This window comes from Ammospiza caudacuta, chromosome 11, assembly GCF_027887145.1.
Source record: "Ammospiza caudacuta isolate bAmmCau1 chromosome 11, bAmmCau1.pri, whole genome shotgun sequence".
Classification (NCBI taxonomy): domain Eukaryota; kingdom Metazoa; phylum Chordata; class Aves; order Passeriformes; family Passerellidae; genus Ammospiza; species Ammospiza caudacuta.
The window spans coordinates 6,840,566-6,864,770 of record NC_080603.1 but is presented as its reverse complement, the minus strand read 5'-3'; the positions used below and the strand labels follow the sequence as shown (position 1 = coordinate 6,864,770).

The window sequence follows — 24,205 nt, the reverse complement described above, 5'->3', positions numbered from 1 at the left end:
TATAATTTACAGTTTTAAATAGGAGAAACCACAACAGATACCAAGTAATGAAAAAGCAGTTAATAAATACAAGCTATGAAGTAGTTTTTATCACAGTCATTCCACAGGACAGTCCTATTAAAAAAACCACTGCGGGTGGCTTGTTTATTATTTGTATAATTTTTAACCAGACAAGTAATGGTAAGTTCTGCTCAATGTTAAATGAAAATGGCTCAAAAGACATTACAAATAAAAGCAAAAATCACCTCAAAATGTGCTAGAGAAAAACCTATGACACTGATAATGCATATGGTTGAGAGCCACAGATATATCTACATACTAATTTTGCAGCTGTATTTGGAGATGTCAGGATCTTTGCACCAAGAAATAGCCAAAAAGAAGTGACAAAACTTTGACTTTTAGTGTTGTTTGCTCTCACAAACCATGGGAGGACCCCCAGAACGGGGTGTGAAGCTGTTCACAATGCAATGCCGCAGCAGAAAGTTCCAATTCCTTCCAAAATTCCCTTACTCTCGTTTTCCACCGCCCAGAGTAGAAAGCAGGCTGCTGTCCCTGGAGGCTCGGTTCGCTCAGCTGGACTCCAGCCTGCAGAGCCTGGAGCTCGAGTTTGACCGGCAGGAGGAGATGCTGGAGGAGGACCTGAGGCGGGATGTGCCCCGGGCACCTGCGGCCAGGTGAGCCCGGCCAGGGAACAAACCGGGAAAAACGCCAGTCACTTGGTTTTAACATCTTAATAGTAATAAAATGATTATAAAAATAGTAATATAATTAGAGCGGTAATAATTTGGATAAGGACAATATGAGACAATAAAAACAAAGAGTTATGGATGTTTGGATACCTTTTTCTGGGCAACGTAAGCCCGAAAAAGGACACACATTAACAGAGGATTAACCTTAAAAATAATAACCTGTTGCATATTCATCCATCTGTGAAAAATGCATGTATTTTATTTTTGCCTTTTTGCAAATATTAAAATGAATATTGTATATGTTGTGTTAGAAAGCAATGCTGTATTAATTCTCTTAAGTAGTGTGTTAAATATAGTTTTAGGTTACAACAAAATGTTAAAATAGAAATGATGCTGTGTAAGATACTTTTTTTAAAGAAAGGACTTGCAGGGAGGTAGTAGCCACAGGACACCTGAATCTTTCAGAGAAAAAGAAATTATTGCCCTCTTATGAGAAGAAACAAACTTCTTCCTGCCTTGAAGGTGCTGTTAGGATTCAGAGGAAGAAGCTGACCATGACCAGACAGAAAGAATCCTGTACTTGAATGGAATTTATGTATCATGTATGAGGTGTAGGAATATGCAACAGGTTAATGTTTTTAAGGGTTAATCCTTTGTTAACGGGTGTCCTTTTTCAGGCTCGTGCTGCCCAGAAAAAGGTACCCGGACATCCGTAACTCTTTGTTTCTGTTGTCTCATATTGTCCTAATTCAAATTGCCCAAATTATTATTACTCTAATTGTATTAATATTTTTACAACCATTTTATTACTATTAAACTTTTAAAATTCTAAAAACAAGTGATTGGCGTTTTTCACACATCTCATACATGATGCATAAATTCCATTCAAACACAGGATTCTGTCAGGTCGGTGTCAGCTTCTTCTTCCGAATGCTGACAGCTCTTCAGGGCTGAGCAAGGCAGGAAGAAGTACATTTTTTCTGATAAGAGAGCAATAAATTCGTTTTCTCTGAAAGATTCAGGTGTCCTGTGGCTGCTATCTCGCTGCGAGTCCTTTTTTTTTAAAAAAAAAAAAAGTATCTTCCATAGCATAGTTTCTATTTTAACTTTATGTTATAACCTAAAACGATAGTTAACACACTACTTAAGAAAATTAACACAGCATCACTTTTAAACACAACACATCTAATATTCATTTTAATATTTGCAGAAAGCCAATCATAAAATACGCATTTTTCACAAAGCCAGGGAGCAGAGCCCGGCTCCAAGCCCGCCCGGCCTTGGGCACTGCCAGGCCCGGGGCGGCCACGGTGTCCCGGGCTGGGCACGGCTCCCCGGGCCAGGCTGTGCCAGGCCTCAGCAGCCCCACAGGGAAGGATTCATCCCTGCCATCCCACCTAACGCTGCTCCCTGGCCGTGGGAAGCCATTCCCGCCCGACCTATCACAACAGCCGAGCCCGCCTTCCCTCTGAGAGCCTCTGTGTCCCAGCAGGCTCGGCGGAGCAGGTGGAAGAGCAGAAGGAGGAGACAGAAGAAGAGGAGGGGAAGAAGGAAGGAGGAAAGGAGAAGGAGGAAAGGAGAAGGAGGAGAAGCAGGAGGAGGAGGCGGAGCCGTGAGGCGGGCGGCGGGAACAGCTCCTGAGTGAGGGGCGGGGCGCAGCGCAGCCGCCATTGCGGGAGCCGCGGCCTTTGGCGGCCTCCGGAGCGGTGGGTGCCGAGTCCGCGCTGGGACCCTCAGGGGCTGGGGGTGACGGGGCCGCAGGGGGACCAGGGACCCCTTTTCCGTGGGCACCGACCTCCTGGGGGTTGTTTTTTTGTCAATAAAAATAGCGGAAATAATGAAACTGGCCTTAACGTGTATTTGTCTCCATGGAGAGTTCTCGGTGAGGAATGGCAGCCTTTTTTTTTTTTTTTTTCCAAGGGCCTCCTGTCTTTGAAGCTGCCTGCTTAAGAAGCTTGTAGCTTTAATATCAGTGGGTTTTTTATTTTGCTGTATGTGTCTTTGTTTTCTCTCCTACAGTATTGCTGGGCCAAGTGGAAAAATCGCGTGAGGAGACAGATGACCCCCACAGTTTCAAGTCATACAAGAAGGTGCTGAAGTTATAATTCTTCATTTATCTTAAGAAAAAAAGGAATTTTAGCTTTGTAGTTCTAGCTTAAGCAAGCAAATGAATGAGGAAGAACCTGCTCTGCTCTGTTGTGTTTCACCTTCAGAATAAGCTGGAAGCAAGCTTGTGCCAAAAGCAGCTCTCAAAGGATGTGCATATACTGAAAAAATGAGTGAATGGAAGGTGAAGGTAACTGGAGCAACATATCCAGCGCCTCTTATCATAGATAGGGAAAAGAGGAGAGTAACAACATATGTGCATATACTGAAAACATGAGTGAATGGAAGGTTAAGGTAACTGGAATAACACATCCAGCGTCTCTTATCATAGATAAGGAGAAGAGGGGAGTAGCAGAGGTGGCTGGAAGAGCTCTCACCTTCTTTTTCCCCCTCTCCTTACCACTTCCTTGCTATCCCCAAAGTATCTGTTTCAGCTCAAAGGAAGGTGCAGTTGGAAAACCTGCTACAGTTTTTCCATGATTTCTGTAAAGCTCTGTTTCTTCCTCAGGAATCTCTCAGGCCCAGAGAAAAGCAACCACTTAAGCAGGCTTCTAAATCCACGAAAATTTTCTTGAAGTAGCTGTAAAACATTTTCTATTTTCCTTTATATTTTACTTCCCATAAGGAACCTAAATGTTTCTTTTTGCTTTCAGGCCCTGATGCTGTCCTAGTGCTGTTCCTCTGCCTCGAGCTAGCATGTCGAAGAAATCCAAGGCCCCGCTGTCCTTGTCCGACTGCCTGTGCCAGATTTGCATGGAGATCTTTGTGGAGCCTGTCACGCTGCCCTGCAGCCATACCCTGTGCAATTCCTGCTTCCAGATGACAGTGGAAAAGGCCAGCCTTTCTTGCCCCTTCTGTCGGCGTCGGGTTTCCTCCTGGGCACGCTACAACACCCGCAGGAACACTCTGATCAACTGGGAGCTCTGGGAGAAGATTCAGAAGGATTACCCGGAGGAGTGCGAGCGCAGGATGAACGGACAGGATTTGGATGAGGAAAGTAAGTGAAGTGTCACTTGTCCTGGCATGTCTCTGCTTTGCCACAGGAATTGCTGTGGGTGGCTTCAGAGCTGTGGGTAGGGATATGTGTTACTGCTGCTAGAGACAGAGGTCTCCCGCAAAAGTGACAGGGGAGAGGTGGGCAATGCCTTCTTCATTTGTAGTACAAATGATAAAAAAAAATTGTCTGGTGATTTCAGTGGGTATTTGTTCATGCCTTTGGTGTGGGCTATTAGTGCCTGGCCTTGTTCATTGCTCATTTGCAGCTGTTGTCATCCCCCAGTACTTTAAAGCCTTGATTGACCATTAATTTTTGAAGCCTGTGTAATATGCACTTGAAATCCAGCACCCACCATGTGTGCATGTTTTCATTGTAGCATCTGCATACAGAGTCTTTGAGTCTGTGGGTGTTTCTTTATCACTGTCAAGTGAGTGAAGTGGTGAAAAGATTTTCATGTGTTAGTTGGTTTGGATCGAAATTCCAGGGGTTCAGTCAATGCAAGAATCTGTGAGCTGAAAATTGTGGTGTCAGAGAGAAGGAAGTGAAATCTGATTAACTTTTTGAAGGAGGATTTTGGGGTTTATGATGTTGCAAGCGCTCTTGGGGGACGTTTTGATAGGTTGGCCTTAGGGAAATGTGTTCCACAAAGAGAGTGAGATACACAAATTATGGTCAGGGTACCAACAGAGAATGAATGAGAGAATGATTTGGGTTGGGTGAGACCTTTCCACCCTGGCCTTGGACACTTCCAGGGATGGGGCAGCCACAGCTTCTCTGAGAAACTTGTTCCATTGTATTTGCTCTTTATACAGTGCTTGGGAAACACTGCCTGTTCCTGCCACTCTGTAACACCACACTTCTCTACTGTGTAAACTTTATTCCTTGGAATTTTTTGCTTTATTCCTTCCTTTTTTCAATCACAGCACTTGATTTAAGTCAAATCATTCCCATGACAGGGGAATAATGAATCCTTTGTTGTTGTGGTTAAAATCCTTTGTTGTTGTTAAAACTCTTTGTTGCTGACTGTCACGACTTTGGTTTTTTCCTCTCCTTCCCAGTCTGTGTCCCCAAGCCACAGCACCAACTGAGCAAGCCTGGGGAGCTGAGGCAGGAATATGAAGCAGAGATTAGTAAGGTAAGTCTAAAAATATGTTTAAAAAGCATAAATGCTTTGTATCCAGTTATTTGAATTGTTCCTACAAGCAGCTGTAATTTTATTTAATAATAAAGATACTGCAAGAATCTGCAGCTGCAAGAACATACTGGTCACTCCTGAATCATGAATTAAATTGGTGGGAGAGATTTCTTTGTATTTGACATGAGGTGATCTATATATCTGACATTCTTGATCTATACCTCTTACCTCATCTCTCAGTCAATGTACATAAAAGTAGCAAATATAGAAATTTGAAACTGTTTGGACTTTGGTTTTATATTTGTCTTCTTGACTTCCATCCAAGTAAGAGACTGCAACTAGATAACTTTCAGTAATGACCATAGAGATTTTCTCTGTTCTTTGTTCACTCTGTTACCTTTGCATATTTGAAAATCATGAAAAGATTTTAAAGAATTCTCAATTTTGGCCTATTTTAGCATTCTTCCTCCTTAATTCAGACACAGTAGAATTAAGATTTCGAGCTGGAATGTGTGGGAATGCACCTTTCCCTGAGAGCCCTTGCTGGTGATTACAGGATCACATGAAGCAGAGGACTGGGGGGAATTTCCAAAGAAAGATTTATTCTTGAAGTGCTTTGCTGTCTTTGTGGAGTTGCTGGTAACTGATCTCTCAGCGTGTCTGCTGTAAGAAAGGCAGATGTAAAATTCCTGGCCTGCTGCTTTGGGTTTTGTGTGTTTCAAGAGAGGAGCACTCTTCTAAAAGAGAGATGTGCTGTCTTTGGGATATATGATAAAAGCAGGTTGAGCAAATGCTGTTGGACAGCTGGCATCCAGCCTTAGACAGAATTCTGATCCCACTTTCTCTGTACAACTTGGAGATCTTAGCTTTGTTACTAACACTTTGAGAAGGTGAAGAATGGAGTTTACCCTTGCAGGTTAACAGTATAATCTTAGAGAAACCAAAAAATTTGTCACTGTGGTCAAATCCAAGGCTCTACACACAGCACCCATGTGATCCTCACATCTTTGAGACTCCTGCAATGAAATGCTGCTGAATGTGGTGAACAGTGAGTGGTTCACATTTAAGCAGTTTCAGCTGAGAGGTCCTGGTGTGAAGTGTGGCCCTGCAGTGGTGACCAGGTGGATTTTTTCAAACCCCTGCTGTAGGTGGAGGCAGAAAGGCGAGCACATGAACAGGAGGAGAACAAAGCCAGTGAGGAGTACATCCAGAGGCTGCTGGCTGAGGAGGAGGAGGAGCACAGGCTGGCAGAAGAGAGAAGGAAGGAGATGGAGAAGCAGCTGAAGCAGGATGAAGAGCTGGCCTGGCAGCTCAGTAACAGCCTGGTGAGTTAGGATTGAGTGGGACAGCAGCAAATATCAATATAGTGCAGGCAACTTGGACTGCTCAGAGCAAATGTTAAAATCTGGAATAGTTTAAATTTATTTTAGTTTTAGTTGAAAGCTGGTGTCACTCCCCAGTACTTTAAAGCCTTGATTGACCATTAATTTTTGAACCCTGTCTAATATGCACTTGAAATCCAGCACCCACCATGTGTGCTGCATGTTTTCATTGTGAAACATTTTAAAACATTGATTTTCTGCTGTATGCTTCCTTTTCCTCATCTTTTTAAAAACCCTTCTTTGGAAGAAATGAATATGTGTAATCCATACATACAGTGAAAATGTACCTTACATTTTGGGGTTTTTTTTGTTTTATTAATTTGTTTTGCTTAGTTGAATTTTTGCTACCCAGTGATGAAATCTGTGTACGTATTTGAGCAAAGCTTCCTGTCCCTCAGTGTTAGATCCAGGAAGGTGTAAGGAGCAGGGAACATTTCTTTCTCTGTAACCATCTGTAACTCACAGTTCTAGAATTCTTTGGACAACAGTAACAGATTCTGCAGCAAAACCCAAGTAGTTCCCTGAGGTTTCTGCAGTTTGTGTTGTGTTTTGCTTTACTTAATGCTATTTTTACTTGTCTGGAAGAATGAAGATCCTGAGGGACACGTGCCTGGCAGCCCATCACCAGCACACAGCCTCTCCCTTCAGACATCCCCACTGATCCTGAGCAAGGCAAAGAACAAACCAAGCAACTCTGGAGACATTCAGAAGTAAGAGACTCAGCCAAGTGTTTCTTTAATTATTGGCCTTTTTCAGTGTCTCTCTGCCCCATTTGCTTCTTTAGAATGCTGTAGACCAGCTTCCTGAGATAACTGGGGACAAATGTGAAGTTTTGAAGTTTAAAACATTTCCTCATAGGAGGAGAAGGGAAACACTTGCCTTCTTGTTGTTTTTTGTTTGTCAGAATGAGCCTGAAGACCATGAATAATGCAAAGGACTGACAATTCAAGGATAAAATGTTTATCTTTTTTTTCTTTTTAAGGTATCTGTCTCCAAAGAATTCTGGTATGTTGGGATCAGCATTGTTCTCCAGTACCACAGGAAGAGGAGGGAGCAACTCTGTGTCTGGGGTAACAGGAATAATTTTATTACAAATCTCACAGTTGGCAATTATGGGATATTTTCCCCTTGCCTGTAGGGTTCCAGTCCTCTATTCCCCTTGCACATTGGCACTGGGCAGGTTATACTGCCCTTTTTAAGCTACTTTTGGTATTCATGATTGGCAATTCTGGAGCCTGCTGGAGGAGGGTGCACCCTGATTTGCATCATGCCATGGCTGTCTGATCATTCCTGTAAGGCCTCCAAAGATGATGAGCAGGCTTGCACATTTAGTCTGAATCACTTACAAGAGAAAAATGCTGTAGAGGTTTCAGTCTTTTAGCTGGGATTCTGCATTATTATTAGCTATTTCAAATATTTTTATTATTATTGAACAGTTATGTATTTTTTAAAAAGAGAAATATCTGAGTTGCTGTCCCAGAGCACTCAGGGGCAATGCAGCCATGAGAAGTGTTTGGGCTTTTGATAAATTTACTTCATTAATGGTGTCTCCCTTTTCTTCAGGAGACCAACAGCAATGAAGGCAGCAGTTCTGCAGTGCAGGATGAGCAAGAGGAAATGCCAATCCTGTCTCCACAGCTGACCAGTGTAAATAAAGATTCTGCAGCTAAGGATTCATTTCTGGAATCGTGCATGAACTATTTCAGTGCCTCAGCTTTAGGTGAAACTGCCACAAAGCAGGAAAAAACACCAGGACCAAATGGTTTAGAAGATGGAGTTCCAGATGCACTTCATGGAACAGAAGAGGAAGGGTCTAGGACAGTTCTTATATCCAATGGAGGTGATGATGGAATTGAGTCAGACAGTGGCAATTTGACAGATGTCCAAAGGGTAAACCTTGAAGAGGCTGATGAAACTTGTACCTCTGGTCAGTTAGGAATGAATTGTGTGATGACTGACAGCCAGACTGTGTTGCCTGGTCTGGGGAAGGAGGCTGGACACTCAAATGAAGAGACACCAGAAAGGCCAAAGAACTCTAAGGAGACCCCCAAAAGGAAGCTAGTGGAAGCCCCAGCTGATGCCATGATTGACTTGGACATGCTTGATAAGAGGAGAAGAACCTTTTCAGAAAGTGCAGAAGACCAAGGAGAGCAGATGAATGATTTTAACTTGCAGACACAAAGAGCCTTTGAGCAGGAGTTCTATGAGAGGCGCAGGCAGGAGGAGCAGGACAGGCTCTTGGCCCTGCAGCTGCAGAAGGAGCTGGACAAGGAGGAGAGGACACTGAACAGGCAGAAGGGCTCTCCTGACGAGTATCTGCTTCGTACCAAACCACCTCGCTCTGGGAAAGACTCTGCTGCCAGGAAGGGAAGCTCCAAAGGGGCAAAAGACTCAAAAGGATCAAAAAGTCAGGCTGAAACCAATCACCACAAGTCTAGGAAAGGTTCCTGCAATGAAAACTGGCAGTCCCCTGCCAGGGTCCGGGTGAAATCCCCCAGCATCAAGGAAGGAAAGGTTTTGAATTGTGTGGTTAATACCAGTGACACAAATGATATTTGTTCACTGCCTAAGAATAAGCAAAAGACAATCCTGCAGATGTTTAAAAGCCCTGTTGCAGAGTAGATCAGAGCCATGGACACCTGGTGGAATGGGAATGGGAACTGTGGTGATGTTCTCCTGTGCTGGCAAAGCTTCCCTATGCAGTTTTGAGTGGTTGCCTTGGAGGGGAACCACTTTGGGCAGCAGTTCTGTGAGTTCTGAGAAGTTTTAGCAACATACACCGCCAGAATGTAACATTTTTTAATTGTTCCTTTCTTGAATTATTGTTTTCTAGCACTTGCAGCACTTCTTGCAGGAATGGGAGTATTTCTTATTTTCTAACTTGCATTTACATGGTTTGGAGTGTGAATACTGGTAGTGTTGGAAAGCAATAAGTGATGGTCTGATCTGGAAATGAGAGTCCAAAGGCTTTAATGGAAAAGATGCACATTGCATGGAGGAAACAAATGAAAAACGAGTTTGTATTCCCAGCTGGCTGTCAGCTGCAAGATTGAAGCTTCCCTCAGCACAAGCACTGTTCTGTACATTGAAGCACCTTGCTGGAATTCAGGCTGTTGCTGCAATTGCATTGTTGGCACACCCATTAACAGGAGTGTAAGCAGACAGCCACTTTCCCTTCAACAAAAAGGAAACAAACAGGTCATTGTCCCTGCCAAAGCCAAGGATCTTCCATGGATGCCAAGGCTGTGGGCTCCCATTCACCTCTGCTCACAGAGATCCCTCCTGCAGATCCCATTTTCCCTGTTAAGAACAAGATACTTTTGTTTTCTTGTTGTTAATGTCCTGTTAATGATACATATGAATGTACAATGGTGTTACTATACTTCATGCAGTTTAATTTTCATACTCAAACTGGTTTGAGTGTGATTAAAACAATATTCCAAAGCCAGTTATGATGGAGAAAGTTAAAAGGGAAAGAAGCAACAGAAGATTGGAGTTGTCAGCAATGACATAATGTAATTAGAAATTCACATAACTGCCCTGCCTGGCTGTGATTGTTCCCCTCCATTTTTAGAGGCACTACTAAATACTGTTCCTGTTGGGTTTAAAACTAAAACAACTCAAAAAGAATTGTAATTTAGACATGGAGGTGCTGAGGCCTGTAGGAAGTTGAGGCTGGGGAAGAGGCAACCAGATCCTACTATGCAGAGGAAGTTTTCTTGTTTCATCTGTTTTATGAAACCATAATTTGGCTTTTCTTTGCTTCTTTGGAGCTACTTCTGCACTGTCTGTTTGAAATGGAGCCAAGTGCCAGCTGCAGTGCTGAAGGGTTTGTGTTAATCATCAAAGTCAGCAGATGTTTGAGTTCTGTCCTTTTTTTGAACCCCATTGATGACTTTAATTCTGTTCTAGGACATTCATGACAGACTTGTTTCTTCAACAGCATCTTCTGATGGTTTAAGTTTAAAACACCAAATTTTATGAAAAGCATGACCAGCACACTGAGCCAAAAATATGATTGTTGGGATTTTTTTTTTCCTCAAAGCCTGCACATCTCTTATCATTGGTGGGCTCCTCATAAATAAATAAATAAATATTTGTTCTGTTCAGAGATGTTTTTGGAGAAAATTACAACAGGTGACCAGTGGCAAATAATTTGCTTTTTCTCCTGCTGCCTCAGCCATTGTTCTGGAAGCTTTCCTTCAATATGGGTCTGTTTCTCCTTAATCCTTAACACAGTTGGGATTATTTTCTGATTTACCCATGATGTCAAAAAAAATTAATTAAAGGATTTTTTTTTAAGGCAGAGCTACTGACTGTTTCCATGCTGGTGACTCAGCCTGTCCAGTCAGGGTAAGCCTGTAAAAAAAACAATCCCCATTTTCAAAGCTGAATGCAAAACAAAACAGGACTCAAAATTTAAAGATTGATTGTTAGATAAAACAAATCTTAACTGCAAAATGTACAAAACCTGTCACCTATAGCAGCAGCCTTATCTGAGGTAGGATGCTGCAAGCCCCCAAATGATCCCATTCCTCACTATATCCATGGCACAATAATGCTCACCAGGCATAATTTGGCTTATTCTTTTAGCTCTTCATTGTTAGAGGGTGGAATTTGACTGAGTGGATTTTGGTTGTACCGACAGCTTGTTTCTGACCCTGTGGTCTGGAAGCTTTGAAGGAGGTGAGATCAGCTTTGTTTTACTGGTGTTGGTGAAGCAGGAGTCTGTATTTGAGGTGTCTGGCTGGTGTTACAGTTCACTGCTGCTCACCTGCCTTCAGCCCTGGTGATTAATTTGTCTTGTTTGTGAACAAGTTCAGCTCATCCAACTGCCAGGAAAAACAAACCAAGTGCCAAAACCCCAAATACCTCACAGGCTTGGTTGCTTCTCTGAGCACCAGAGCTGCTGTGGGGATGGGAGGCAATAAGAGAGGGAGCAGATGGACCTGTTTCCATGGCAGTGAGGTAATAAATTCTTAGAATTTTACAGAAATCTCGGCTTTTTGTGGTACTCAGAGTTGACAAGTGTTACTGGCAAGGTGTTCAGCAGCAAGGCAGCCACATTCCTGCTGTGTCTGGAAATTGGAAGGGAGTAAAACATTCCTTTCCTGACATTCCTTCAGGTGGCCTGGGGATCAGAAACACCTGGTACAGTAGGTGGGGGACAAATTCAAGGGTTTCCTCTTCTGGCTTTGTGACAGTGATGGCAGGGGTGCCCTGTGGGTGCAGATGAGCTGTTCCTTGAGCACCTCAGGTGCTGCCCCACAGAATCCCAGGATGGGCCAGGCTGGAAGGGACAGTGTGTCCATCTGCTTCAGCAGGGCGATCCCAGAGCCCATGGCACATATTGTCTGGGATATCCCCAGTGAGGAGACTCCACACCCTCTCTGGGATCTGTTCAGGGCTCGGTCACTGCCCAGGAAAGTTCTTGCTCATGTGCAGGTGGAGCTGCCTGGGCTCAGTCCCTGCCCGTGGCTCCGGTGCCATTGCTGGGCCTGGAGCAGAGCCCGGCCCTGCTCTGCCCCTCCCTGCAGCCAGGGCCAGCCAGGGCTGAGGGCCCCTCTCAGCTGGGGCTCCTCTCCAGGCTGGGCAGCCCCGGCTCCCTCAGCCTTGCCTGGGCACCCACACGCTCCAGGCCCTTCAGCATCTCCACAGCCTCCCCTAGACCTGCTCCAGCAGCTCCATGTGTCTCATCTCCTGAGGTGCCCAGAGCTGGACACGGCACTGCCAGGGCTGCACAGAGGGACAGGATCAGTCCCTGACCGGCTGGCAGTGCTCGTCCCAGTGTCCCCAGGCCACCAGGACACTCTGCCGCCACAGGGACAGCTGGTTGCTTATTGGAACCCCGTGTCCTTCCCCGCAGCGCTGCTGTACAGCGGGTCACCCCCGGCCTGTGCCGGTGATCCGGGCTGTTCCTGGGTGTCCCCCTGCTCACAGCACCCGGCCCGCCGCCTGCCCAGCCCCTCGCTGCGCCATGGGCCTCTGTGGTGGGGTAAATCCGCGTGGGAACCCGGGTGCGTGTCCTGGGCGTGCCGCTCCGCCTCTCAGGCCCGTGTGCCCCGTCGGAAGCGGCGGGTCGGGAATTCCGGGGGCATTCCCAAGGAAAGCCGCTGAGGCAGCGGGGGGGGTGTGGGGGGGGGGAAAGGAGGGCGTTGCCACGGCAACTCCCGCCTCCCGCGCGACCGGAGGGGCGTGGCTTGTTACCACGGCAACCGAGCCTCCCTCCCGCCCCTCGGTTGGCGGCGGGCGGGGGAAGGGGCGCGCGCGCGGCGGGCCCCGCGCATGCGCAGCGCGCGCCGGCCGGCGGCGCGTGTGTTGTGGTGCGGCGGCGGCAAGATGGCGGCGCCCGGGGGCTCGGCGGGCGCCGCGGCGCTGAGGGCGCTGGTCCAGCAGTTCACCGCCATCACCGGTGAGTTCGGGGCGCGGGGCGCGCCGAGGCCGCGGGGCTCACGCGGGAGGGTCCCGCCCGGCCCTCTCCGCCGGCGGGCCGGGGGCGGGAGGCGCGGGCCGAGGCGGAGCGGTTCCGGGCGCGCTGCCCCTGCCCTCAGAGCGCCTCCCGCGGGGCGCCGGCGGTGCCGGGGCGCGCCCCGGGCCCGGCCCCGCTCTCTGCGCGGCGGAGATCTCGCCTCCTTTTGAGCGGCGGCTCGGAGGCTCCTCGGTTGTCCCGGTGGCGCGGGTGCGTGTCCTGCTCCCTCCTGCCCCTTCCCTCCCTCCCTCCCTCCCGACCGCCGCTTCCCGCTCCCGCCGGTGACTCTGACCCGGGAGCGGAGCCCCGAGCCCGCCTGTGAAAAAGCAGAAATATCCCACAACGCGGGCGGTTCGAGTCGGGAACGGGGAGAGCTGGTGGCTTTTCCGTGAAGTTCGCGTCAGGTGACAGCTTCTGCTTCACGCTGTGTGCTCGGAGCTCTTGACCCACTTTGTGTTTAATCTGCTTCGCCGTAGTTACCCCTGGCTGGTGGCTGTGCGTGTCAGATGCTGCGGGAGGGGTTAATAAGATGTGTCAACTAAACAGCCAAAGGGAAATGAAACTGCTCTAATTCCGTTGTCCACACCAGCTCCGTTTCAGATTGTGTCCGTGTACTTGGACACACTCAGATCCTCGACAGGATGCTAGCAGGGAAATTATTGATCTCTCAGCTATTCCTACAGAATCTTTATGGAGTAAACCCTTTGAAGAAAAAGAATCTCTAGCAATTATATTTTCGGTAGTATGTGCCTGTGTGTGAGATATTTGCTAAAACCTGACCCAGAACAGGCAGAGCTGTGCTGCTTTCCTCCTCCTGACACCTTTCATGTTTAGACACATATTTCATGCTCAACATAAGAGAACCCCTCTATGCTTTCAAAACCAAAAAAGAAATACCCTGCTGGGCCTCAACCATCCTCTGTCAAGTGGAGTTTTGAAGTTTTGTTTTTACCTTTAACAGAATTTAAGGTTGCATCTAGGAGTGTGTGGAGCTTGCCTGTGGTGTGACAGGTGCTCACACCTCAGTGCTTTGTGTTAGTAGATTTTTCAGCTCAGAGTTGTGTTTCCAGTCACTCCTGTCTGTGGGAAAGGCTGAGGGAATCATCTCCAGCATCAGGGATGAGGAGAAATAGTCCCTGATGCTTTTCTTTGATCCTGGTGGCAGAATTGTGTTTCTTTGGTGCTCTCATCCAGGAGAGTACTGCTAACAGAATGTAACTCCTCTGTGTCTTGCTGCCTCAAGTTTCAGTTTTCACATTTTCCAGATTCTGTTCTGCATTAGTGTATAACTCTGAACTTCATGTGAAGTGTTAGCAAGTTCTCCTCACAGTTTAGTCAGACAAAACAATCCTTTTCCAGCCCTAGAACCAAGGACACCATTGCAGCTTCAAGCCCAAAAGTACAAACAGCAGTGAATTGAGGAGAGCAGGCTGAGAGAATGGGACTGCATAACCTGAGGCTGTAATATGACAATTAACCCCAATATGGAAATGGACCAAAACTTATGGAAGTGAAAACTTGTGACCCTGGATCCATCTTGGGTGTACCCACAGCCAGGCTCTTGTACTGCTCACAGTGTAGCCTCTGAAGGCCTTTAAATAAATCCCTACTTTATTCCTTTAACTCTGCCCAGCCTCTGTTCTAGGTAGCCTCTCAAGGCATCAGTCTTCCTCAAGGAAATTATGGGATATTTGTGAAATTTGCTTTGAAACTTAACAAATATTTAGAAATTTCTGTTTCTGAAATGACTGAAAGCTTGAAATACTGGCACTTTCCTCAGGAATGATAAGGGGAAATCAGTGAAGGCACTTGCTGTGTCAGTGTCTCTTTTAATAACAACAGAGGGTTGAATTATCATTTTTCTCCCAGTTCTTGCAAATGAATCTTTGCATGACTCTGCAGGGAGGTGCAGAGTGGGGTCTGTGTGTTCCAGGCTCACAGGTGTGGTTTCATTGCTACAGTTAACATTGAAAAGTGCTGAAATGCCAAAAAATCGTTTGAGTGAAGAACTTGAACTTCTCATTGGTTTTTTGGGGTATCACTAGTTTTTATTTTGCACTTTCTTCAGCTCAGTTAAGGTCTTAAAAACACAGCTGCCTGTCATCCCAGTGTGCTTGTTGTGGCAGGTTGGGTGTTTTGGGAAACCTGTTCCCTCAGTCAGTTTGGCTTTCTCCGTGGTTTGATGTGCAGGTTATTTAGAACTGATTGATCTCCACAGTTTCAGAGTGTATTCTGTGCTCAAACCAGAGCTTCTTGAGTCTTTCCCTGAAAATCTGAGAAATATCTGAATGTGTTTTGCCCAGACTGACATTGTCTGTGAGTCTGTTTTTGGGCAAAGTGTTGTCATTTTGGTGACTTGCTGTGAACTTAGGAACAATTCCTGCAGATCCCAAAGCTGCTCCCAGACTGGTTCAGCTGCATTTTAGCACTCTTCCTCTCCACCAGCCTTTCCAAAGGAAAAGAAGCTCTTTGGCAGTCCACCACCTAGGGAGAAGGTGCTGTAAAGAATTGGGATGTGGGAGAGCTTCTCCTGAGGGAGCTTCTGCTGATGGGATGGTTTTTGGGGAGAAGTTGGGACACAGAGGCTCATCCTCTGAGGAAAGATTTACAGGTGATGTTAGGAACTGTTGCTTCATCCTGAGCATTTTTTAAAACTGGGATTAGTTGCACTTTAGGTGTTCAAAGCCAGTCTGGACAGGGTCTGAAGCAGCCTGGGGTAGTGGAAGGTGTTCCTGCCCATGGCAGGGTGTAGAACAGGATGAGCTTTAAGTTCTCTTCCACCCCAAACCATTCCATGATTCTGTGATTTGAATAAATGTTAGTTATTATACAAAGAACTCTGTAGAAAAGTGTTACTTTCTCCCTCTTGGCTGCTTTTTTTTCCCCTTCTTATATAAACTGAACTTCTGCTGGTTTGATTTTGCCTTTCAGCAGAATCAGTAAATCAGAGTGTCTTTTCTTCCCTCTCTAAATGTCTGTTACAAGTGGATAAAAAAATTTTAGCAGCTGATTTAATATTCTTCCTGTTAAAATGTTAAGTCAGGTTTTCATTTTTCTTTCTGTCTGCCTGCTTGGAAAATCCATAGAATCTTGGAATGGCTTGGCATGGAAGGGACCTTAAAACTCATCTTGTTCTACCTGCTGTGATGGTCAGGGACACCTCCACTGTCCCAGGGTGCTCCAAGACACTTCCAGGGATTCAGGGGCAGCCACAGCTTCTCTGGGCACCCTGTGCCAGTGTGGGGATCCACAAAATTAGAGGGTTCCTCTATTTTCTCACAGGGAAGGATTTCTCCCCAGTATGCCGTCTAACCCTGCCCTCTGTCAGTGTGCAGCCATTGTCCTGGCCTGTCCCTCCATGCTTTGTCCCCAGTCCCTCTCCAGCTCTCCTGGAGCCCCTTTAGGCACTTGCAAGAGGTTGTAAAGTCTCCCTGGAGCCTTCTCTTCTCCAGGTGAGCACCCCCAGCTCTCCCAGCCTGGCTCCAGCCCTCACAGCACCTTCCTGCTCTCCTCTGGACTCATGTCTGAAAATGTCTGACCTCTAGAAGAAAATCCCCATCGTGCTCAAAGCCCTCAGATGGTTTCCTGTAGGTTTTCAGTTGCTGACAGGAAGAAGCCTGGCAGTCCTGACTGCAAGCATCCCCTTCCCCCTGAGCTGTGCACGTTTCACAGTTGTGCTTCAGGGATAAATGGCAGCTGATGAACTGTTCCTCCTAATTATTAATGCTTTGAGAGAGAAAGCTGTTCTGGGCACTTCCAGTCAAAATGCTGTTGTTACTGTTATATTTTATGAAAAATCCCTCAGCTAGGAGTTTTCTCCTGAAAAGCCTCAGAAAAGAAATAGAAACAATAATTATCTGATTGCTTGCAATGTGGTTTAGAAGTTGCTTACCAACAGGTGCATCTTTAATTAGTTCCATGTAAATTGTTTTTACTTAATAACCAATCCCAGTCCAGCTGTGTCGGGACTCTGGTCAGTCACTGTGTTTTTATTATTCATTCTTTTCTAACCTTCTGATGTCTCCTTTCTCTTTCTTTGGTATAGTTTTAATAGATTATTTTCTTTTAATATAATGTAATACAATATAATGCAATACAATACAGTGTAATGCAGTGTAATACAATGTAATATCATGTAATACAGTGTAAAATAATGGATATTATATAATATAATGTAATGTAATATAATATAATATAATGGAATACAATAGAATGGAGTACAATATAGTAGAATATAACAATATAATATAATGGAATACAATGGAATATAATATAATAGAATAGAATAGAATAGAATACAATGGAATACAATGGAATACAATGGAATACAATGGAATGGAACACAATACAGTATAATATAACACAATATAATATAATGTAATACAATGGAATGGAATGGAATATAATAGAATAAATCAGCCTTCTAAGAGCTTGAAGTCAGTTCTCACCTCTCACCTCATCCTAGAAACCCTCACCACACCACACCAATTAATAACCACACGTTGTGATTTCTTTCCCTTTGGCATTGCAGGTGCCAGTGAAAGCGTGGGGAAGCACATGCTGGAAGCCTGCAACAACAACCTGGAGATGGCTGTCACCATGTTCCTGGATGGAGGGGGCATAGCAGAGGAGCCCAGCACCAGCTCTGCAGCCGTGTCTGCTGCCCGCCCGCACCCTGAGTACGTACCCTGGGCACGGCTGTGCCAGCCAGCCTGGCCCTCCCATGGCACTGAGATGGCACTGTGCAAAGCACAGCCAACCAGGCAGCTGCCACTCCTCAGCACAGCATTGCACACTGCTTTGCTCTTGGTCAGTTAATTGCTCCAGTGTTCTGCTTTGGGAGTCTCTTGCACTTCAGAAGTTTTCTGGAGCTCTCACCTGCTGTTATTTACAAACAGAGCCCAAGTTGTTAAAGTAAGGATCCAGTAATAAGAGAGTCTCATTTTTAAATGCTTCAGCAATCTCGCTTTACACTAATTTGGCAGTGAGAGAGTTCTCTTGGTTTGGTTCTTATAAATGCAGCCACCTTACTCCCATTTCATAAATTCATAGAATTTAAGGTTGGAAAAGATTATTAAGTCCAGCCATCAAACCAGCACCACCACCACTAAATCATGTCCCCAGGTGCCACATCCATATGTTTATTGTGACTCCATCACTGCCCTGGGCAGCCTGTGCAGTGCTTTACAACCCTTTTCTGTGAAGAAATTTGCCATAATATCTGACATAAACCTCCCCTGGCACAACTTGAGGCCGTTTTGTCTCCTCTTGTCTCTCCTTACCTGGGAGAAGTGTCTGACTTGTGAGGGTTTTATTGTAGTGGTTTAACCATGGCACTGGAAAGCTGTGCCTGTACACCAGTATGCAGAGGAATCAGCACCTTCAGCACCTTCACCAGTCTCTGACACATCAGGTGCCTGCAAAAGGAAGAGAATTTCCACTTAAGCACATCAGAGAATCTCAGTGCTGCCTATTATTGTGACTGCCTTAGATAAAGGGAATATCTTGAGTGGTATAAATCACATTCATTAAATATGGTAAATTAAATGCAAGCCAGGCTTTTGTACTTATGAAAATCTTCCACTCCAGGAAAAAGACAGCTGTCTTATAAAGGAAAATCCTTGCCTCTCATACTTCTGAAGCACATGTGTAAATTTAAATTTAAATAATTCTTTTAGTGCTTTATAGCTGATGTGAGGTGCCTTCCTACTTGAGCCTTTAACAAAGTTAAAATAGGTATATAGGTTAGTGTTCTTATTTCTAGACAACTTCTGGCACATCAGTGACTCCAAATTTTTCTTGGAATACTTTCTTTTTTATACTCAACACCCTCCAGGTGCTGATCAGCTCAGTGTTCCTCCTAGGAGGAGAGAACAGTAAATGTGCAAGTGGAGAGTAACTAGCACAGAGCATCAAAGATGTGGAGGGTAAGAGCAAGGATGTCCTGACATCCTGAGTTACCTTTTGAAAGCTGCATGTTCAAAAGCTGCAGAGTGCACTCTTCATACCTTGGAAGTCTGGGGGAAGAGGGAGTTCACTGACAGGTTGTAGCAGTGGATAAATCCTTCTGCACAAAAATCCATGGGCCAGGTGACCACACTGTTGTCACAGTGATTTCTTGGTGATTTCCTCTCCTCTCCTAATTGTTGTTTTGGATTACCTGTGAGTGTCTGCAAGTATAACTGACTGAGCTGTTGACATGTGAGGGAGCCCAGTTATGTAAGCCAAGAACTGCTTCAGAAATGGGGGGAATGGCCATCTTGACCTGGTGTTCCTCCTTCTGGGAAAGAGAGAGGTGTCACTTTCAGGTGGAAGCAAAAAGTCTTCTGACAGACAAAAGCTGGTAATCAGGAAGATAATATTTTTTCTCTGTAGCTAGCAAGGAAAGTAGGATGGTAAGTGGATTATTTAACATCTTTTGGTAAGGTTTTAAACACTTCCAAGTTCTAACAAAGTTTTTCAAGAACAAAAAATGTTTAAATACAGATTGGCAAAGCCTGGGATCAAGTCACTCAGGGGTTTGTGTGATGTTTTATCAAAAGTTATCCATGGCAGCTCTCAGTGCACAGGGTACCAGGTCATGAGTGGGAACAGATTCTCCCTTGAAAACCCACTTAATCCCAACCCTCTTCATTCTCTGCAGTGGTACAGCAGCATCTTTAACTGGTTTGAGTTGCAGGAGCCTTGGAGCATAATGAGATGTGGTTTGTACAGTACTTGGAATATTATCATCTCTCTGATTTTTCTTTTGTTTCTTCTTCCTTGATAGGGATGAAGTACGAGCTCCAATTCCTCAAAAGCAGGAAATCTTAGTAGAGCCTGAGCCCTTGTTTGGAGGTAGGCTTGTGTTCTTATTTTGTTTCTGTTTTCTTTAACTTGAGGTGAGCTAAGTGCCTAAAAAAATCAAAACTTGTTTAATAAGAAGAAATAACACCAGTGGTATTAAAAATCTCACACACAAGAGATGCTTTATTCCCAGAGGTACTAATTTGCTAAATCTTGCGTCATGAGACTTTGTGAGGCGACAGCCAATTAACTTAATTAAGTATACATCTGGGGGCCCAGAACTGTGGGGTACTGCTGTGGAAATGGGATGGAAGATGGAGCCTTGGCTGACAAGTGAAAATGAAGAGGACAAATTGTTGAGATGACAGATCAGAAAGAAGTGCTGAACTCTGTGATTGCCCATACCCTTCTCCATTTCTCATGCAGGAATTTAATTTGCTCTTTAAGCTGTGCTGTGCACAGCTTTTCTGGTCTCTGTCGTCCTCATGTGGAGCAGGTCATTTCTGGGCTGGCCTTTGCCATGTCAGATGGATTGAGAGCTTTGCCCTTTTCACCAAGGAAGGCTGTGCAAGTGCTTGTCACTGCAGTGGTCTCACACCATGGGAAATGCTCCTTCGTATCATTTAGTAGAAAGGGGAAGGAGGCCAAGTTTCAGGTGTACCCTGGAACTGATTTTTCTTGACTGTTTTTCAGCCTCAGAGAGGTGTTTAGCCAGGATGCACAAGCTGAGGGTGGTTCAGAGGGAGCACACAATGCCAGGCAGTACAGGTGCACACCACTTCCCTTTTTGCTGTATTTGCAAAATACAAATAACAGTATTAGCTTTTCTAGTTTTAGTGCTTCTAGCAATTTTTTTCCTGTCTGTTTTGGGAGCTGGACAATTTTGACTCGTTTAATATGCTTCAGTCCCCAGTCCCATCAGTAAGTGTTTATTCCTTAGACAGAGTATGAATCACTAAAATGGATTAACTTAACTTCTACTTCCTGATGTGAGATGCATAAAGTGACAACAATTTGAAAAACTTAATTTGCACTTGGGCAAAAAGGGAATGATGTACAAAGTATCTGCTTTCCTTGAAGTGTTTTTGCACTTCTGTGAGCTTCATTGTTGTAATTTCATGACATTCCCCTTGCTGCTGAAATGCCACCTTGTCAGCAGCAGTGAGGCTGGACTTTGAAAGTCTCAACCATAAGATGCAGTGACATGAAAACAAGGACACACTGTGTTTATCTAATCCTTGCACTTCCCATCCTACCTCGATTTTGGAAGTGGGGAGTTTAGTAGCAGAGGTGGTCAGTCCTGCAGCAGGAAATGTGCATCCAGAGGAGGATGCCCTGCTGATGCCTCTGAAGATAGAGGAGCTCTCTGCACTTTTTCCTGTGTCCCAACAGTGTTTTTGACAAAGATCTGTTCACTCCTGTGGGTAATTAGGATTCAGATCTGCTGATCCTAACACTTGGTGTTCTCATACCTACCTGTTCCACACTGATCTCAGTGACACTGTCACTGACCTGGGTCAGTGGTTCCCTCCTAGCACTCTGTGATCCAGCAGTGCCACTTGTGTTCCTGGCACAGAGCAGCCTGACAGAGGAGCTGAACCTGAAGAGATAATTGGTCTCAGCTGTAGCCTTACAGCAGGGGAGGTGGCAGTTTCTGTTTTTAAGGGTCATACTGAATGGTTGTATAAGCTCAGGTTTTTTCCAGCTGAAGAGGTGACCCTGTGTGTTTGTGCCCTGCTGGGTACATGGATCCCATCATTGAGTACAAAGGATCCTCCTGGGTTGCTGAGAGCCTCTTCACCTGTGCTGCTGGCAGGGACATGCTGCTTTTGCTCCAGTGCTCCTTCAGCTCCTGTTCCAACTGAGTTTAAATTGTTCTGAGGTTGGCTTGTGCCTGAGCACTCAGAGTGAGGGAGACCTTACTCCCTGGAGTTGAGAGGTGTTATTTCCTGCACATCCCTTGTTCAGGCTTGCTTTCTTTTTCCACAATTGTCTGTTTCATCACATTTCCGCTGGGTATAGGTTCTATTTATCTTACTTTAATTTGTTTTTTATTTATTATGTCTTGTAGCAATTGGGCTTTGAAATTCTGTCTTTCAGTTGATGGGAAATGAGATAAGTGGCTGCAATAATCTTGACAGGCAGTTCTGTTTTCCTTCTAAGTGCAGTGCTTGTGCTGTACCTTAGGATTTTAGTGGGACTTGAGGACACTGTTTCTGATCCCATCCTGGGCTCTCTGTGCAGATAATCAGTTCTGAAGGTTTCCTTGCAAACAGCAATGCTGGATCTACTGGAAGAGTGTGGCTGGTCAGTCCAGCCAAGAAGTTGGGACAGGATCAGGATAAGTGTTTAGAAAAAAGTGGAAATGCATTGTAGAAAAAAAAACAATGGGCTTCTTCATTAAAAAAAAAAATTCTCATGGAGTTTAATCTTCGGAAATTTTTCATCCCCTTGAAGGCCTTGGGTAAAATCTTGGCTGGAATTGTGACAAGATGATGCTGTGACAGCACTGCCACTCCATGCTGAAGGGTCTTGGCAAGCCCATCAGAAGGGGCTTTAATCCTCTCTGTATTTTGATTCATGTTTTGTTTCTGGGCTAAGGTTTGCTGGAGGGAGGATGTGCTAGGGAATGGAATTTACAAATTACATTCTGCCTACTTCCATCCATCTCCAACCCTTCCCAATGACCTCTACTCCCACAGAGTCCCTGCTTGGGGTTCCTATTCTGTTCTCCTACACATGTGATGGAATGTACTAATATGTATTTATTTTGATAATATACTTTTCAATTAATTCTTTACTTTTTTTAAAGCTCCTAAAAGACGCAGACCTGCTCGCTCAATATTTGATGGCTTTCGGGATTTTCAGACAGAAACCAGTAAGTGTCTACAGATCAGCAAGCCTGATATTTTATTTTATTTTATTTTATTTTATTTTATTTTATTTTATTTTATTTTATTTTATTTTATTTTATTTTATTTTATTTTATTTTATTTTATTTTATTTTATTTTATTACTTTTAATGCAAATAAGATGACGAAATCATTCCTGTTGTAGGCTAGGACAGCTTTCAGTTGTTGAAACATTTTTAAATTGCCAATTGTGTAGCAGGGTACATTATTAGAAGTATAGAATCGTAGAATTATGATTATCACAGTATATTCTGTCTGCTTTGGTGTTGCTAACTCTCAAAAAAACCCCTTTTTGTTCTCTAGAGGGAACTGAAAAGGGAGAAGAATCTTAGCACTCAGGCAGAAATTAAATAAATCCACTGGATATTTTCCTTGCCTAGGCAGTGGACATTCTGGCACTTGAATTACATTGGAGTAGCCCTGAGTCTTCCTCCTTGAGCAGGAAGTTCTTGTGGCTTTAGTTGCTGTTTGCCCTTGGCTGTTCATGCACAGAATCTCCAGATGCCAAAGCAGGGCTGTTGTTTCATCCAGGAAGTGTCACAGAATGAGATTCTGTGACAGCACAGCACCAGGTGTTTCACATCTGGGTTATGGCTGTCGTGCTGATGTTGCTGGAACATTCCTGAGGTATAACCACAGAATCAGGAAAGTTGGAAAAGTCTTAGACTGAGTTCAGCTGTTCTCCCAGCACTGCCAAGGCCACCGCTGCCCCATGTCCCCAGGTGCCACATCCACATGTCTGTTAAACCCCTGCCAGGGCTGGCCAACCCTTTCCATGAAGAAATTGTCACTAATATCCAATCTCAGCCTCCCCTGGTGTGACCTGAAGCTGTTTCCTCATCCTGTCACTGGGGTCCATGGACCATGTTCCCACACAGTTAGGGGTTGGCTGCCAAACTGAAAAGAGGTGTTGATAGTTACTTTCTTTCCCCTTTTCCAGTAATGATGAACACAACAAGTATTGAAATCACTGGCAGCTTTAGAAGTGAAAATGCACCATGTACATAATCAATACCCTTAAATTTTTTGTCACCATCTTCCAGCCTGGACTAGCAGAGGGTGTTCCAGCCCATGGCTGATCTTTAGGGTCTTCCAAACCAAACCACCCTGTGATTCCACTCTTCAGACATTTAGAGATGCCCAACATGTGAGAGATACACTGTGAGGATTTATGGTGAAACCTTATCATGTTTTTTGGCAGAACTTGACAGGTGGACATCACTGTCTGGCTGTCTCTGGAAAAGCAGCCCTGGCCATGAAATTCCACGTTATCTCCTGGCTCCTAGGGCTGCTCCACAGGGATGCTTCATTCCCTGTGTGTCTCCTCAAGCATGGGTTTTATGCTTTGGCCCATTGACAGCTCCTTCCACACTGGAAAAGTTGTGGCCATGGGATTGTTATTGCCCATTTCAGCTGACCTCGTTCTATAAAATACATCGTGTGTCTGCTGTGATTTACCTTTATTGTCCATGGTCCTGTCTGTGTTGGAAATGTGTTTGGTATTATTTCAGATGGAATTGATACTCTTTAAAAGAAAATTGATACTACTTTAAAAGAAACATCCAAAGAGAGTTGTCTACCTAAACTAAATCTGTTTCTTTGTTTCTTTGCTGTGGGATTGCCCCACAGCCAACTAATGGAAACACTACAATAGAAATATTCCTTTTAAAAGTTACATTGCTACAATCTAGCTCAGTTTCCCATTTAAAAGCATCGCTGGGACAAGTCA

General features: G+C 44.8%; 2 protein-coding genes across 2 annotated transcripts in view; both read left to right on the top strand.

Moving 5' to 3' along the window:
- The first annotated feature begins 2,448 nt into the window (after nucleotides 1–2,448).
- Nucleotides 2,449–9,479, top strand: RNF168 (ring finger protein 168). Its single transcript, XM_058812270.1, has 8 exons — nucleotides 2,449–2,571; nucleotides 2,709–2,779; nucleotides 3,449–3,792; nucleotides 4,851–4,927; nucleotides 6,076–6,252; nucleotides 6,895–7,019; nucleotides 7,292–7,379; nucleotides 7,873–9,479. Exons 3-8 carry the CDS (start codon nucleotides 3,492–3,494, stop codon nucleotides 8,929–8,931), a joined length of 1,827 nt encoding a protein of 608 aa, XP_058668253.1. The 5' UTR covers nucleotides 2,449–2,571; nucleotides 2,709–2,779; nucleotides 3,449–3,491; the 3' UTR covers nucleotides 8,932–9,479.
- Nucleotides 9,480–12,635: 3,156 nt separating this feature from the next.
- Nucleotides 12,636–24,205, top strand: part of UBXN7 (UBX domain protein 7) — a 28,375-nt gene continuing 16,805 nt past the window's right edge. Inside the window, exons 1-4 of the mRNA XM_058812157.1 lie at nucleotides 12,636–12,721; nucleotides 17,310–17,457; nucleotides 19,548–19,615; nucleotides 22,377–22,442. Coding sequence (XP_058668140.1) covers nucleotides 12,649–12,721; nucleotides 17,310–17,457; nucleotides 19,548–19,615; nucleotides 22,377–22,442 — 355 coding nt within the window. The 5' untranslated portion in view covers nucleotides 12,636–12,648. The remainder of the gene's footprint in view (nucleotides 12,722–17,309; nucleotides 17,458–19,547; nucleotides 19,616–22,376; nucleotides 22,443–24,205) is intronic.

Excerpts from the sequence above, each read along its gene's own strand:
- RNF168 (XM_058812270.1), top strand. The coding sequence starts at position 3,492 with ATGTCGAAGAAATCCAAGGCCCCGCTGTCCTTGTCCGACTGCCTGTGC. Across the intron at positions 3,793-4,850 it reads ACAGGATTTGGATGAGGAAA|TCTGTGTCCCCAAGCCACAG; the intron begins GTAAGTGAAGTG and ends TCTCCTTCCCAG. Across the intron at positions 7,020-7,291 it reads AACTCTGGAGACATTCAGAA|GTATCTGTCTCCAAAGAATT; the intron begins GTAAGAGACTCA and ends TTTCTTTTTAAG.